The sequence below is a fragment of the Heterodontus francisci genome, chromosome 7, assembly GCF_036365525.1.
Source record: "Heterodontus francisci isolate sHetFra1 chromosome 7, sHetFra1.hap1, whole genome shotgun sequence".
Taxonomy (NCBI): domain Eukaryota; kingdom Metazoa; phylum Chordata; class Chondrichthyes; order Heterodontiformes; family Heterodontidae; genus Heterodontus; species Heterodontus francisci.
In genome coordinates, this window is record NC_090377.1 from 106,574,327 (window position 1) to 106,592,104 (window position 17,778).

At 42.2% G+C, this 17,778-nt stretch overlaps 1 protein-coding gene across 1 annotated transcript in view; it reads left to right on the forward strand.

The window, feature by feature from the left end:
- Positions 1–17,778, forward strand: part of col6a3 (collagen, type VI, alpha 3) — a 355,278-nt gene that overhangs the window by 302,942 nt on the left and 34,558 nt on the right. Inside the window, exons 65-68 of the mRNA XM_068036295.1 lie at positions 1,577–2,215; positions 5,636–6,274; positions 11,336–11,929; positions 15,349–15,984. Of these exons, the coding sequence (XP_067892396.1) occupies positions 1,577–2,215; positions 5,636–6,274; positions 11,336–11,929; positions 15,349–15,984 (2,508 nt within the window). The remainder of the gene's footprint in view (positions 1–1,576; positions 2,216–5,635; positions 6,275–11,335; positions 11,930–15,348; positions 15,985–17,778) is intronic.

Consider the following 17,778-nt stretch of genomic DNA (forward strand, 5'->3'; position numbering starts at 1 on the left):
GTATTTGACCTCATACCCACCACTCCCCCACCGCATTGACAAACTTACCTCCTACCCCCTCCCCACCAGTGTGGTGCCTCGTTTCCCCGGACGGGGATCTGAAGGCGCAGGAGTGCCAACACCGTGCAGAAGATCATGGCAGGGCTCTCAAGATTGGAGGTAAGTCTATTTAAATTTATTAATTTTATTAATTTGCATAGTGAAATTGTGGTCCAGTCATCCAGCAGTGGGGATCCGCCACGGAGCCTCACCGCCGCTGGGAGGATCGGGCCGGGCCCTGCCGGCGCGGGGTCCATGGCGGGCCTCATGCAGAGCTATCTTCAGGCACCCCCCTCCCCCTCCCACACCATGGATCATAATGTCAAGGGCTTGTTAAAATCCGGCACATGGCCTCTCCCTATTCCTTCTGATAAAATGCATCCTCTCACACTTGTCAATTAAACTTCATCTGCCACCTGTCTGCCCATTCTGATAGCCTATCTATGTCTTGTTGCAGGCAGTTCATACCATCCTCACTGGTTGCCACATCTCCAAGTTTGTTGTTATCAGCAGGTTTTGAAATTCTTCTCTGTATTCCAAGATATTTATATATAGCAAAAAAAACACTGTTTAATTATCCTTCAGTTTGAAAAGCAACCATTTACTATGACTGTTTTCTGTCCTTAAGCCAATTCTTTTGTCCAGTTGGGCACTGACCCTCCTATTTCATGAGCCTCAATTTTGTTAACCAGCCTTTTATATGATACCTTATCAAATGCTTTCTTGAAGTCCAGATAAACAACATCCACCACATTCGCTTCATCAACCTTCTCTGTTAACTTCATCAAAGAATTCAATTAGATTAGTCAAGCATGATCTCCCTTTTACAAATCTATGCTGGCTCACCAGGTGAATTTGATGAACAGTCCTTAATTAACTCAAACCTCTCCAAGTATCTGTTGATTTTTTCCCCCTTATTATTGTTTCTAAAACCTTACCCAACACTGATGTCAAATTAACTGCCCTGTAGTTACTATGAATGTCCTTACCCCCTTTCTTGAATCAGGTTGTCACATTTGCCACTCTCCAATCCTCTGGCACCTCCCCACCCCGTATCGAGGGAAGATTGGGAGATTATGGCAAGCCGTTCCACTATCTCCAACCAGACTTTCCTTTAGCAATCTGGTATACAAGCCATCTGGACCAGGTGTCTTGCCTACCCTAAGCATAGCTAATCTTTTCAGTGCCTCACCCCTCTCAGTTTTTGCTCTATCCATTGCCTAACAAAATTCTGGCAATATCAGCTTTGAACTTTTCAATTGTCTCACCCCAATCCAGCCTCAACAGCTTTTTTTTGGGTGGAGAGAGTTCTTGATTTCCACTATCCTTTGTGAAAAGAAGTGCTTCCTGACTTCACCCCTAGATGGCCTAGCTCTAATTTTAAACTTATGTCCCCTATCAACAATTTGTTTAATCATCTTAACCATCTGAATTGGACCACCCCTTAATCCTCTGTACAGAGAATTTCCCTAGTTTTTACAAAATTTCTACTTATTTTATGTACTATGAAAGCAATGAGGCTGTATATTTCTTTCAGTTATACCAGATGGAGCAAGCAAGAGAGACATTGTGTTCCTTATCGATGGATCAGACTATGTTGGAAATACAAATTTTCCTTTTGTTCGTGATTTCCTCACAAATATAATAGAAAACCTCAATATTGGAAGTGACAAAATTCAAATTGGACTGGTTCAATACAGTAATTATGCAGAAACTGAATTCTATCTGAACACCTATTCTTCAGAAGATGAAATTCTGTCTCATGTAAAAGGACTAAGACTAAGAGGTGGAACGACCCTTAATACTGGTGTAGCTCTGGACTCTGTCCTCCGATATCATTTCACTAGGTCTGCAGGAAGTAGGAAAGAGGAAGGTGTTCCACAGGTATTGGTGCTCATCACCAGTGGAAGATCTAGAGATGATGTTAAACTACCAGCGGATGCATTGAAGCGAGCTGCTGTGAAAATCATTGCCATTGGAGCTGAGAATGCCAACCCAATACAGATAAAAGAAATCACAGATGATACAGGTCTGGTCTTCAGTGTACAGGAATTTCGCTCCATGCCAGATATAATGGAACAAGTGATGATATCATTATCAACACTGGCTGCCCCAGCAGTAACTCATAATAAGCCAACAGTAATTACTGAAAGACCAACAGACACTGTCATAGAAGGTACGTGGATTTTGTACTCTACTTTGTTTCAACCTTCATTACATCAGATTCTTTCTCAACAAGCTGGTAACTAATATAATTATCTCTATCAGCAAAGTTGGTGAGGATTTGGAAACTGTCCCATTATTGTGTATAATGATGTTTACTAGGACAGGCCCTTGAAATTTCCATGGCTCCCTGAATGTGACACCAGTTCACAGAAAATAAACTGTTTCATCCCAAATGGTAAACTTGTCCACGTTATCATTTCACTAGAGACATCAGGTAAACATCGTTGACCTTATTAGCTTTTGTTATAGGCAATAGAACATATGGAGGTGAGTTCCCTTCTGTAACCTTAAAAGAAAATTTGAGATATACCTTGGCAACAGGATGTTTTGGTGCACACAGTATAATTACTTATTGACATATCAGCGTTTTGGGATGCAGAACTACACTGTCCAGAGCTAGCAGCCCTTCGCCAGACAGTATTGTGTATTGCTATTTCCTTAGAATCATAGAATGGTTATGGAACAGAAGGAAGCCATTTGGCCCATTGAGTCCATGCTGGCTCTCTGCCAAAGCAATTCAGCTAGTCACACTCCCCTGGAGTTCCCCGTAGCCCTGAAATGTTTTTCTCTTCAGTTAACTATCCAATTTCCTTTTGAAAGCCCTGATTGAATCTGGTTCCACCACACTCTCAGGCAGTGCATTCTAGATACTAACCACTCGCAGCATAAAAAAAATGTTTTTCTCATCTCGCCTTTGGTTCTTTTGCAAAGCACCTTAAATCAGTGTTCTCTGGTTCTTGACTCTTCAGCCAATGGGAACAGTTTCTCTCAATTTAATTTGTCTCGAGCCCTCTTGATTTTGAACACCTCTCTCAAATCTCCTCTCAACCTTCTCTCCTAAGGAGAACAACCCCAGATTCTCCAATCTGTTCTCGTAACTGAAGTCCCTCAAACCTGGAACTATTCTCATAAATCTTTTCTGTACTCTCTCTAAAGCCTTATCCTTGCTAAAGTGCAGTGCCAGAATTGGACACAATACTCCAGTTCAGGCTCGAACAGTATTTTATAAAGATTCATCATAATTTCCTTGCTTTTGTACTCTATGTCTCTATTTATAAAGCCCAGGATCCAGTATGCCTTTTTAAACAACTTTCTCAAGCTGCCCTGCCACCTTGAATGATTTGTACACATAGACTCCCAGGTCTCCCTGTTCCTGAACCTCCTTTAGAATTGTACCCTTTAGTTTAAATTGCCTCTCCTTGCTCTCCCTTCCAAAATGTATCACTTCACATGTCTCTGCATTAAATTGTGTTTGCCACGTGTCTGCCCATTCCACCAGCCTGTCTATGACCTCTTGAAGGTTATCACTATCCGCCTCACAGTTCCCAATACTTCCAAGTTTTGTGCCATCTGCAGATTTTGAAATTGTATAGTCAAGTCTAAGTCATTAATTAAAAAAAGCAATTGTCCTCATACTGAATCCTGGCGAACACCACTGTGCATCTGCCTCCAGTCTGAAAAAACATGTTCACCACTACTCTGTTTCCTGTAACTCAGCCAGCTTCATATCCATGCCCCCACTATCCCTTTTATTCCATGGGCTTCAACTTTACTGCCAGGCCAATTATGTGACACTTTATCAAACACCTTTTGGAAGTCCATATACACCACATCAACTACAATACCTTTATCAAGCCTCTCTGTTACCTCATCAAAAAACTCAATTAAGTCAGTTAAACACAATTTATCTTTAACAAATCCCTGCTGGCTTTTCTTAATTAATCCACCATTGCCCTAGTGACTATTAACTTTGTTCCATATTCCTAAAAGCTTTCCAACCACTGAGGTTAAACTGACTGGCCTGTAATTGCAGGGTTTACCCTGACATCCTTTTCTGAAAAAGGCTGTAACCTTTGCAATTCTCCAGCCCTCTGGCACCACCCTTGAATCTAAGTAGGTTTGGAAGAATATGGCCGGTGCCTCTGCAATTTCCACCGTTACTTCCCTCAACATCCTTGGATGCATCCCATCTCAGGCTCTGAGTCTGCTACATTTCAGAATCTATTGACCAATTTTTCACAGAAATGGCTTGGAAAAGGATTATTTTTAAATATTGTGTTTCAAAGCATAGTGTATTCAAGTTTAAAAAGGGATACTGAGGTGATAGGTGGTAAAAATGCTCATGAATTATACTTTGATGTGTCTCTCCATAGACTACTTACAATAAGAACTTCATTAGCCTGTTCCAGCAATCAATAAATGCCTCACACCCACTGTGTTTAGGTTGTTGCTGATTTTGTTTGCACTGCTTCACAAACCTCTGACCACGTCTAGGCACTTACCCATTGTCTCTCGAGACAAGGACGCCAAAGAAAAATGAGAAGAAGATTTTGTTTTACTGTGAATGGGGTATATGAAAAAGACAGACGCATGCAGTCAGATCCAGCAAAGCTTATGCAGGGGCAGCGATGCAGGGGCATAGTTAGATATTTTTTTGGTTAAATTATGCAAAATGACCCACTGATGTGAGGAAGTATAGCATATTCATTATTACAAGGAGAAATTGTTTTGATTGAACTAAGCGAATCTGATCATAACTGCTAGACTGTATAAATAGAGCAGCCTAACAACAGTAACTGATCTTGCCTTACCAAGTGTTTTGCTTGACAGCCTGCACAGACGTTCAAGAAGTAGCCATATCAAAGAAACAACCATCCATTTCAGATCACAATGGGATACTATTGTTACACCACTGGATTACCCTACCTTATAGTTGGGCGTTGGTTAATATGGGCACAAGCCTAAATTTAAGACAGTCAGACCAATTATGGAAGTAACTGGCACCACAGTATCCAAGAGAATGTCTAAGGCATGACCCTAAACTTGTGCCAGAGGCAAAGGAGATGCTTTCAGAGTGCAGTTCTGAGAGTTACATTTAAAGTACCTTAGCATTGGGTAAAATACATTTGAAAGGACATAATACTGAGATATTTTATGATCTCAAACATGAAAGAGCCTCCCATGCATCCTAATCTGCACATAGATTACATGTTTCTGAGCCAAAACTTTGTTCACAGCCTTCATTTGTGAACACTGGCATGCAAAATTTATTTAACTTATTCGGAATTTACAGTTCTCTTGCACTGAAAGAACTCAAAATGTTTTTAATCTATCTTACTTATATATGCAATCTGTCTTTCTCTCTCTATTGTATCTTTTATTTAGTTTCATTTTATCTTTTACAAAATGTTGCCTGACTTTGATAATTTTGATTGTTATCTTTATACTTTTCTCCCAACAGCATCATCCTTCAAAGTGAATGCAAGAATCTTCTGCTTTATTCTATTTCTCTGTCCAGCTCTAATTCCGACAATCCCCTTTCCCTAGTTTTATATACCTATTGTGCTATTTGTATGTTTGTTTTTTCTAGTTACATCTGAAATCGAGAACAGGAGAGACATTGTGTTTCTGATTGATGAATCAGATTATATTGGGAATTCAAATCTACCATATGTCCGTGATTTTATCACAAGAATAATTGAGAACCTCGATATTGGAAGTGACAGAGTGCGAGTTGGGTTGGTACTGTACAGCAATACTGCAGAAACTGAGTTTTATCTAAACACCTACTCAAGAAAGGATGAAGTTCTGTCTCTTCTGAGGGCACTCAGATTTAAAGGTGGCATGACACTCAACACTGGCAAAGCACTGGACTTTGTCCTCAGATATCACTTTACCAGATCTGCAGGCAGCAGAAAAGAGCAAGGTGTTCCCCAGTTTTTAGTGCTCGTTACTGGTGGGAGGTCTGGAGATGACATCAAACCATCTGCAGATGCATTGAAGCGAGCTGCTATAATAACCTTGACTGTTGGAGCCAGGAGTGCAGACCCAGCACAACTAAAAGAGATGGCTTTCGAACCCAGTTTGGCTTTCAATGCAAGAGATTTATATTCTCTGTCGGAGATACAGGAAAAAGTGATGACACCGTTACAAAAGCTGCGTGATCCAAAACTAATTATTGATGAGCCAACAGTACATATTGGAGACCCTATGGTTACAAGTACAAAAGGTATCTGAACTATAATTAGATTTTGTTCAAAGATTATTGTAAGGTTGGAGTACTTATAGACTTTTGTAGTGTCCATCAAAAATATTTAATATCATTAATGCCTCTCCATGAGCCTGGATGCAATCATCCTGATTTACAGGCTGGACCAACATGGAATAGGGAATGAGTATCAGGCAAAGTTTGAGAGTAGAAGGGCGAAGCTGTTGGTGGGCAGTTTGGGAAATAAGCTACCAACAGTTATTGTGAGGCCAGCTGTAGAAATTAGAGCAGGAAAATTATCATCATTTCTGAAATTCAGGAAATGTTTTACTTTAACTAATCAGAAACCTCATATATGAGGTCAGTCACAAAATTCAAACATGACTCTGCAGATAGACATTCTCTAGAGATACAAAGGGTGTTATTTCTCTTTAAAAGGACATCTCCCATAGGTCTTCTTGTATGCCAAGGATGAGGTTAGACAAATCATTGGGGATTCTTGGAAACTCAGTTCAAAGGAGGGTGGAGAGCAAGTATCAGGCATGGTTCATTCCCATCAAGAGAGAGGAGCCTGGTGAACTAAAAGGAGGGAAGACCAAGACTACTGGTGGGAGATCCAGCAAACTATACGTACTTTCCGAGAAATGAGTTTGAGCACTCTCAGTCTGTTTCTTAACAGGTATGAGCTAATAGCACAAAACTGCTACCCAGTAAAGTACTGGTTCCAATGTCACAGCATGGTCACAAAATCAGGGGAGAGTGATTGGGATCCTTCTGCTGGAGTCTCTGAAGAGGGAGATGGCAATTGACTCAGTGAATTTGCTGTCCCTGAAGGACCAGCTTCCATTTATACCTTCTCGTAGTTGCAGAAAATGCCAGTCCCTGAGAGAAAGCCCACTCCTGTTCCAGCATCAGAAAAAAAGAAAAGAAAGACTTTCATTTATGTAGTGCCTTTCACTACGCCAGCTTGCCCTAAAGTACTTTACAGCCAATGAAGTAATTTTGAAATATTGGTGCTGTTGTAATGTAGGAAACACTGGAGCCAATTTGCACACATCATGGTCCTACAAACAGCAGTGTGATAATGAGCAAATAATCTGATTTGTGAGGTTAATTGAGGGATAAATATTGATCAGGACACCAGGGATAACACTCCTGCTCTTCTTTGAAATAATGCTGTGGGATCTTTTATGTCCACCTGAGAGGGCAGACAGGGCATCAGTTTAATACCACTACTGAAAGATGGCACCTCCAACAGTGCAGCATTCCCTCAATACTTCACTGAGTGTCAGCATAGATTTTTGTGCTCAAGTCTCTGGAGTAAGATTTGATCCCATAACCTTCTGACTCAGAGGCAAGAGTGTGACCAACTGAGACATGGCTGACACAAAGGGATCTTTTAATGAAGGCACAGTAGTGTCACTATCCTGAGAGACAGAGGGCATAGGAACATAGAGGCAGGAGTAGGCCATTAAGCCCAATGAACCTGCTCTGCCATTCAATTAGATCATGGTTGATCATCTACCACAATGCCACTTTCCCTTACTATCCCCATATCCCCGGATGTCATTAGTATCCAGATATCTATTGATTTCTGTCTTGATCATGCTCAATGATTGAGCTTTCACTCCTTGCTGTCCTCCAGAAGTTCATTTGGGCTAATGGTCAGCAGAAGAAACTGAATAGTCCCTTTAAGTTTTGAAAGCCCTGATCTACACAGCTGTCAAGTCCTTCTTGCAAGGTGTTTATGGAAATAGCGATAGCTGCCACTGCAGAAGCTGCTATTGCCCTCTGAACTTCCTCCACAGCCATTGCCTGAAGTGCCTTAATCTCCAGGGCTTTCTCTGTAGACTGGCAATCTTCCTGCATAGTCGTGCAATTATGCGCAATGGACACCTCCAACTTATTTTTTTTTAATCTTTCATGGGATATGGGCATCACTGGCAAAGCCGCCATTTGTTGCCCATCCCTAATTGCCCTTGACACCTGAGTGCCTTGCTAGTCCATTCCAGAGGGCAGTTAACAGTCAACCACATTGCTGTGGGTCTGCAGTCACATGTCGGCCAGACCCGGTAAGGACGGCAGATTTCCTTTCCAAAAGGACATTAGTGAATTAGTTTTTACGACAATCGATGATAGTTTCATGGCACCATTACTGAGACTAGCTTTTAATTCCGGATTTTTATTCATTAATTGAATTTAAATTCCACCAGCTGCCTTGGGGGATTTGAACCCGTGTCCCAAGGGCATTACCCCAGGTCTCTGGATTACTAGTCCAGTGACATTCCCACTATGCCACCATCTCCCTCATCAAAACTATCTCCACTGCTTGGACATGAGATCAAGGCTTCCTGGCCATTTGCCATTTGAAAACCGTAACCCTGATATCTAAGTCAACAGGCTACTCAACTAAGGGCTGTTGCTTCTCCCTGCTCCCAGGAGACATTTTTGGCTCCTCCTCTTCCCCTCATTGCTCCTTCTCATTAGTGTTCTGTGAATCACCCATTAATATACTCTCTCTCTCTATTGCTGTCTATGTTTCCCTGTATGGATGTATCTGGGCTGGTGCTGGAATAAGTAAGGTGCCATAATGGAGCTGGTGAAGATGTTGCATGAGTATTTTCAATGGAGATGCCAGGGTGCTCTTCAGATTCTTCATCTTCAATGATTGCTGCTCCTAGGAAGATAACAAAGGGAATGTGTTTGGAGGTGGCCTCTCGGATCTGACTTAGAAGAAGTGACTGAGAAATGATAGGAGACATTACAAATAATGTGTTGGTCTGAAGACTGTAGCAACTCAATGTACGATGGGCTGTCTACATCGTTACTACGCCTACGCCTGGCACCTATCCTCCAAATTGTCCATCTGCTCCTGCCTCCCAGTGGGTCTGTCAAGGAGTTGAGGAGCTTTTTGGTTGTAAAAGATATTGGAACAAAATTTCATTTGCATAGTGCCATTTCACGTAGTGCTATGCAAACTAAATTGGTCAGAATTTTAGGTGGCAGCAGAGGCCCCACCCACTGGCTTCAAGGTCAGGGACAAGCCCACCTCTGCCAGGCCTGGAAGCCACGCAGCAATTTTGGGTGGCCCAGGCCCTTAATTGGCCTCGGGCGGGACTCCTGTCCCTCTGAAGCAGGAAGTCCCGTCTGCAACAGCTGCTGACCAATCAGCGAGTCAACAGCTCTTCAGTCCCATCAAAGCTACTGGGAGCAGTGGCCATTGCTGGGACTGCACCCAGTGAGAGGAGCAAGAGGGACGCCGGCCCCGAGGAAGGGAAGTGGGGTTTCAGGCCTTGCCAGGGACAATCGGCTGGGAGTGGAGTTTGATCAGGAGGGCAGGGGGAGGTACACAAGTGGGGGTGGTTTGTGCTGCTGGGACAGCCCTCCATGGGGCATAGGGTGCCCGATCGGTAGGTTCCCCACCACACCCCCCCCACACCCCCGGGCCCGCAAGGTTGGACACTTAAGGGCCTCAATTGGCCTAGGGCAGGTAGGCCATTTGCTACCTCACCCACTGCTTGTAAAATGGCAGCGGGGGGAGGGTAGGTGATGGGAGTGCACACCCCCCCCCATCTCCCACTCAATTTTATGCCCCCCTCCACAGCCTCCAGCCCATTCCTTGGGGTGGGAGTGGGTAGTGGGGGTGTAAAATTACGGCCATTCATTTCCCCAGAGGCAAACAGTGCCACAAGCCCATGTAGTGTTCTTCAATGGTATCAAATGAGGAAACCCAGGCGGGCCTTGAAAATAGCTACCCGCAGCACAGCTAGCCTCCCGCAAATTGAAGTAAGTCTGTGTAGCACCATTTGAAGTGGCACTATGTGAACAAATTTTTCCACCAATCCTTTTCTCCCTTCCCTCCTCTGTGGCAGTCTCCTGCTGATTATGGGCAACCTTTAAGTTTAAAGCAGAATACAAGTTAAGTGAAGCAAACTGATTGACTCAATATTTAATTTCACTTGGGTCTCTGCAGATATTCCATAGTGAGAATATTTTCAGATATAGGCTATGCATCAAGTGCTTAACTTGTTACTCTAACTCCTTGGTCTCAAGGAGTGGGATAAAGTGTAATGGAATCATAGGTTAGTGTAATTTTTGAATGTGTGTGGGGATTTATGATGTCCATTTTGAATATTCATCTACCTATGAGGTCATACTGTGAGGGCTTGATGGCTATGTAAGTCTGCCATGCTTCTAGCAATCTGTCTAGACATGCAGGGGTAGACATCACTTGAATTACCTTGGCCAACCTTGTGAGGCCATTAAACCATTTCCAGCATTATTAAACCATTCACGGGATTGCTGAGGTGGCATTGACCGTCTGCATCACCTGCATCACCCTCTGAAGAGACCACTAATCAGGGATGCTAAAAAACTGATCCTTCCTTGCTTTTATCTCTATTAAGAACACCTCCATGGATTTGCCTGAAAATCTTGGTGCTTTTACCACTGCAGACACTTCTGATACAGCTTCTCCATAGCAAGTCTATTTCCACTTCCTCTTTCCCTTTACTTCTACAACTTCTGATCTTTCAATCTGCTATACGCTTTTAAACACTGCAATTAAACCATATTAATCTCCATCTCAGTGGCAATGATTCAGTCAAGAGCAGGGATACAGATGTCAACCCAAACTGCATTTGAAATGAGAACTGCCTCCAGAAAAATACTGCGGGTTCTTGGTGGTACCAAATGGGTGAGTGGAAAGCCTCCCATAAACCTATAGAAAGAAACCCAGGACAAAGTGAGGAAGCAGTTCCTTTCCCATGGCCTAAATCTGCACCTCAATGAACAGAAAATTACCAAAAGACAAAACAAATTGTACCAATTAAATTAATACCATTGAGATGAATTGAACCAACTTTGTTGAACTTATATTGAGTAGATGTGTACAGAAAATGTTCATGATTCTTTAGCAAGAAACAGAGCACAACCAGAGATAGACAGTAATGGATAATGACAAATTGCAATTTTAAATTTTCCCTTCAGATGGTTACAATGATCCTAATTATATTTCCTGTAAACACAGATTTATTTTCCATGAATTATTTTATTATTTGAATGTTGTATATTAATGTTCAGTTTCTTCAGCCAGGAAGAGTGACATTGTCTTCCTAATTGATGGCTCTGCTGGAATGGGAAGATCATTTTCTCTAGTCCGTGAGTTTCTTAAGAAAGTAATCCCGGAGCTCGATATTGGATCTGACAAAGATCAAGTTGCTGTGGTACAATACAGTTCTGACCCAAGACTTGAATTTGGCCTCAATACTTATTCAACTAAAGATGAAATTTTGGATGCAATAAAAAAGCTGAAATTTAAAACAGGAAAACCCCTGAACACTGGTGCTGCACTGGACTATGTCACAAAGAATGTCTTCAATCCATCTGCAGGGAGCAGAAGAGATGCTGGAGCTTCACAAATCCTGGTGCTCATCACAGCTGGGAAATCCAGAGATGATGTTGGACAGGCAGCAGATGCAGTGAAACAGGCTGGTATAGTGCCCATTGCTATCGGAGCCAAGGGTGCAGACACATCGGAGCTACAACAGATAGTGTCTAATCCTGATTCTGTTTTGAAACTGAGAGACTTCCGGGAATTGCAAACTATTCAACAAGAGCTACTATCTAAAATTAGACCAGTGTTTATAATGGAGAAGTCAACAGTTACCACTGAAGGTGAGCCTTTGTTCAACTGTGGTTGTTTTAGTTTACTGAATTTATGTAAAAGAACACAAACTGAAAGAAAGTGACTGATATTGAAAGGGGGATGCACAATTTGTAAATATGTTCTACCTAATGAATTCCTTGATTAAATTCTAAGCTTGCCAATGCTATATTGTTAATGGCAGGGTAACAATACAAATTGGTAGTTCCTATCCCTACCTCTTACAAATCAAAGACCTTGCAACTATTTCACTTGTGTTGACAAACTAGCACACTAAGGAAGTGTAGATTTAGCTGGAATAATGTAATGTCACGGCATTCAAGAAGTATTTGGATGAGCACTTGAAACGCCATAGCATACAAGTGCAGGGAAATGGGATTAGTTTGGACAGGTGCTTGATGATCGGTGCAGGCGCATTGGGCCGAAGGGCCTGTTTCTGTGCTGTAAAACTCTATGACTTTAAAAATGTAGAAATTAGAAGGAGTCTTTCAGTTCTCCAGCCCCATCATATGTTTCAGCACCCACTGATCCTTTTAAAATCTCCTTGCTCCCATTATCAGCCCTTGTTTTTGCGTTAAGGTTTATTTTCCTTTGGAAAAAGCACATGCTGTGGTGGACACCACCAGGGTTGCATCAGGTAGCATGCAAGCCAAAAGATTCCGGAATAAGGCTACCTATCAGCCAGTGTTTAACGTTTGTTATTATCAGAGGCCAAGAGTAGGAAGCATGTTACCCGGGATGGTTACAGGCCAAAGTGCAATCAGAAAAACATAGCTGAGAATAGCATACAGAAGTCCACTCTTGCCAATACAAATGAGATGTAATAATTCTTATTCATTTCTGTGAAATGATAGCACTAAATGAATTGCGTAAGCTTAAGCTAGACTTCTAAATTTTGCCAGGAACACGAAGGTTAGTGTAGATGAACTTACATCTGCATTTTAACAGTCTTCATCCATCAAAATGTTTGCACAGAACACTAGGCTGAAGTTTAAAGCACCATTTCTCTTGCCTGTAGAAGCCTCAGATAGTGTTACTAGAAACCTTGTCCCTTGCATGTTGAAATTCAATTGCTGACTTAACTATATTGATATAGTTAGATGATGAAGGATGGGAGGAGGCTCGTGTGGAGCATAAACACCAAAAGGACCTGTTGGGCCAAATGATCTATTTCCGCGATGCGGTAAAAACTTTGTTGTACTACTTCCTAAATTGTGTGTACAATCTGTATACCATTCCTCTAATCAGTATATGTCCTCTAGATGTCTTTCTGCTAGCACACTCAGTTTTATGTTGCCAACCAATCTTGATAATGTACTCCCAATGCCCAAGTCCGAACCATCTAGATGTCAAAAGTGGACCCGACATTGACCCCTGGGGTACTTGCAACCTTTCCTCACTCTCAGCAACAGCCATCAAATATAACCTTTCATTTCCTGTCTATTAACCAACTTTCTATCCACATATTACTATTTATGCTACATTTTTGTAGTAAGCCTCCTGTAAGACAAGCTTTTCAATGTACCATTTTTGTGTTATCTGAGGCTTTATACTAATACAAGCACAGTCAAAAGGCTGGCATAGAGTTTGAACACAGAACTTTATTGGGAGGCTTCTTCTTGCTTCTGCTTACACTCGTTATTGATTGAGCAATATGGCTGCAACATGTAATATTATACTACTTGCTGTGATGACATATGTATTTGCATAAACATACATTCAAATGATCATACTTATTCTATCAAACATATTATCTTAACATCCTAACCAATGTACTATCACAGAACATATCTACTGCATTATCATTATTTCTACTATCAGCCACTTTGTCAAATTCTTATTAAAATTATCAAATCTGACTTGTCTGGATACATGCATTTTCTTGACTAACACATACATTGCTAAATTGTCACTAATTTGAAGTTGAATTATGTATTCTAAAGGTTCCCATGACTGATACTTCACTAAACCTATGTTGTAGTCACTATTTTCCAATTGTTCGCCTACTCCCACATTAGTTATTTGCCGCACTTCATTTCCCAGAATTAAATCAAAATCTTTCATTTGTGGACTAGAAACATACTGGCCTGGAAAATAGTTTTGGATTCACCTAGAGTATTCATCATTATTAAATTCATTACTTTTATTCCAGTTTTTGTAGTAAAATGTCCCAAGGTGCTTCACAGAATAATTATCAGACAAAATTTGACACTGATCCACATAAGGATTTAATAACTCAACTGACCAAAAGCTTGATCAAAGAACTAGGGTTTAAGGAATGTCTTAAAAGAAGACTGAGGGGTAGAGAGACAGAAATGTTTATGGAGGGAATTACAGACCTGAGGACCCAAATAGCTGAAGGCACAGCCACTAATGGTGAGACAAAGGAAATCAGGTATGCACGAGAGACAAAAATTGAAGGAATGTAGAATTCTTAAAGGTTTGTAGGGCCAGAGGAGGTTATAGAGATAGGGAAAGTTTGTCACATGAATGGAGATTGTATTGGAATTCTGCCCATTTTCTCTGATTTTTGCCCACTTTGATGTCCATTACATGAAAAATCTACAATAATGTATCATAGTTCACTGTGTAGCAGGAGCTGTGATGTGAGGATGTCATTCTTTGTGCTTGTGTTGAATTGCATGTCTTATTCAGCTTTGAATTCATATTTTCCTCTTAGTTCGCTGTTGTGGACCTGAATAGATGCATTTATTTCATTTTGATATTATGCACTAGAAATTGGTTTATACCAGAATTAGGGACAAACCCAGTGGTGGCATCAACCGCTGCTCCAAAACTGATCCATAAGAGGATCGTGCAAAACTGGCCCTCTTGTACTTACCTTTTTGGTGGCAGTATTGAGGACTGCTGGTTTGGCTGCTTTAAGACCAAGGCAACAGACCGTAGCATTTTCACTGCATATTTTGGTCAGTCGCGAGCCAGTTTCACAAAGGAGCCTGAAGTGGCACTGAACCATCCATTTGCCTGGCAATGGAACTAAGCTTAGTTTCAGGACAGTACTCTGAAAAAATTCTGGATACTCAAACCAAACTGAGAAGCAGCTTTCTCTGGACTATGCTGCATGACGTATTGGACACTTACACACCCATGGTTTACCCAAAAATGGACATTGCAAGATCCACCTAATTGGTCTATGCACTGTAGATATAAGGGAAGCAATGCTCCATTTTTCTGTAGGTTGTATTGTATTTTAGGTCTAGTCTATCTTGAAACACATTTTCTTTGCAGGTCTCCCCTCGAGGCTCAGTAAGTACAGAGGAACCATCAATGATTAAAGTCCCTATGTGTTGTAGAATTTAGGACATTTTCTAGAAACTGATTACATTGCAACCTGGCAGTGAGAACAGTTTTATCAGGTGTTAGTTCATTTCCCGGGATTTTGTTTGATCTGATGTCTATTTTTTTCCAGTTTTACCAAAAGAAATGAGCGAGAGAGACATCGTGTTCCTTATTGATGGATCAGACAATGTTGGAAACACAAATTTGCCCTTTGTCCGTGATTTTATGACAAGAATAATTCAGAACGTGGCCATTGGAAGTGACAAGGTTCGAGTCGGTCTGGCACAGTACAGTGATGACACAGAAGTTGAGTTCTATCTAAACACTTACTCATCAGAAAATGAACTTCTGTCTCATATCAGAAGCCTCAGCCTGAGAGGGGGGACAACAGTCAACACTGGTTCAGCATTGGACTTTGCCATTAAATACTATTTTACTAGTTCTGCAGGAAGTCGAATAAAAGAAAATGTTCCTCAGTTTTTGGTGCTTGTTACTGGTGGAAGGTCCAGTGATGATGTGGAAGCACCAGCAGATGCATTGAAGCGAGCTGCGGTAATGACCTTCGCTGTAGGAGTCAAGCATTCAGACCCAGCACAGCTAGAAGAGATTGCAATTGACCCAAGTTTGATCTTCAATGTAAAGGAATTCCACTCTTTGTCAGATATAGAGAATCAGATGATAATACCATTGACAACATTGACCGTTCCAACAGTTATTGAGGAACCGATAATAAGTATTGAAGAGGAAGTGGTAACCACTACAGAAGGTACATGAATTGTGTCTTACATTTTTACAGATATTACTGCATTACTAGTAGAGTTCAAGGGGAAAAAATCCTGAAAATGTGCATGGGGATCGCAAAGTGCAATTATCCCGCACACATTCATCGTGACACAGGCAGCACACAAACTTGGTGCTGTCTGCTAACTTAAGTGGTACTAGTGAGCAGCCCAGTGCTAAACACTCTGCTGAGTGGATGCACCCCTTAGCGGGGGGCCCAGGTTTGCGCGAAGTTAGCACCACTTAAAGCTAGCCCGCGCAACTAAAAGTGCATTCTGGCTGCAGCAGGTGCTACAGGTGGCTGGGGAAGATGGTCTGACCTGCAAGAAGAGTAAAAATGGTACGACAGGGCAGACAGCGTGAACACTGGAAGCCTTGGTGCATGAGGTGCACAGGAGAAGAGAAGTCCTTTAGCCATAGAGGCCAGGAGGCCCTCCAGACAGACATTGAAAAGGCAGCTGGGAGCAGGCAGCCACTGCAAGCGGTGCAGCCCCGAGGATCTAGATGCAGTGCAGGAAGAAGTTTACTTACCTCACACAAGTTGTCAAGATTAGTGAGTGCATCTTAAAATGCATAAATATCCTTAAAATGAACCACTAGCCTCATACACTGCTCCATTCACCCATGCCCCCTTCATTCACCTACTAATATTCTCTATCAATCACAACTCATACCTACTGTTCATAGACTCACTTCCCCCTCACACACTAAGCACTGCTGCAAGCCTCACACCAACATTTCACAGCTTGCACACATTGCTAGCTATTCAAACATGGCATTAACATCACCCAAACACATTGCATCACACTCACTGGCACACTTCCCTCTCTCTTGCAGGAAAAGGTGGCACATAACCACAGGCAACAGCATCTAACTGGCGGGGGATAGGCATGGCTGCATGTCCTCACCCCGGTGAAGGAGACAGTGCTGGCCATCATTGAAGTGACCACAGCCTCAGCTGTGGCCAGTGGCAGGCTGAAACCATTGGAGATGACGGTTCCTCGCATCTCACTTGCCCTTCATCCCACAATTTTTTCTGATGCCCAAACAGCAGATGGTAAGGGCATGCCCCTCTTGTTTTCCCCCTTTCTCTCACTCCAACTCTACCCTTGTTCCTTTCTCCTTTCAGAAACCCAAGAACTGCCACCTGGTCAGGCACTGATACAGAAGCATGAAGTGCAAGAGGAACAAGAGACTGATGATGATGAAACATCTTTACTCAATCTCTCACTCACAGTCAACAGCTCAGATATTGGCACAGTGTGTACTTTAGAGGGTAGCATAGAGGTGGGATCTGCATGTGGTGAATCTGCATGAGTGGCCTGCAGCCAGGGCAGGGAACAGAGACCCCCAGGTACAAGTTCACTCGAGGGAGAGGTGACAAATAACTTTTGCTACAGGGAACTCTGATGAGGACATCGATTGGGCATTCACAGTGAAATACTTGGTGCATTAGCTGGCCAGTCAGAAAGCCTGCCTGTTACTGTCAAGGAGCCAGGAGGAGCCGGGCACCAACTTGGCACAGGGGCTTCATGATAACGAGGAACCGCCTGCAACAGGATAGCAGAATGGGCAGAGAGGTGGCAGATGAAATTTAATACTGATAAATGTGAGGTAGTACATTTTGGCAGAAGGAATAGGGAGAGGCAATATAGACCTAATAGCACAGTTCGAAAAAGTGTGCAGGAACAGAAAGACCTGGGGGTGCTTGTGCACCGATCTTTGAAGGTGACAGGACGTATTGAGAGAGTGGTTAGTAAAGCTGATGGGATCTTGGGAT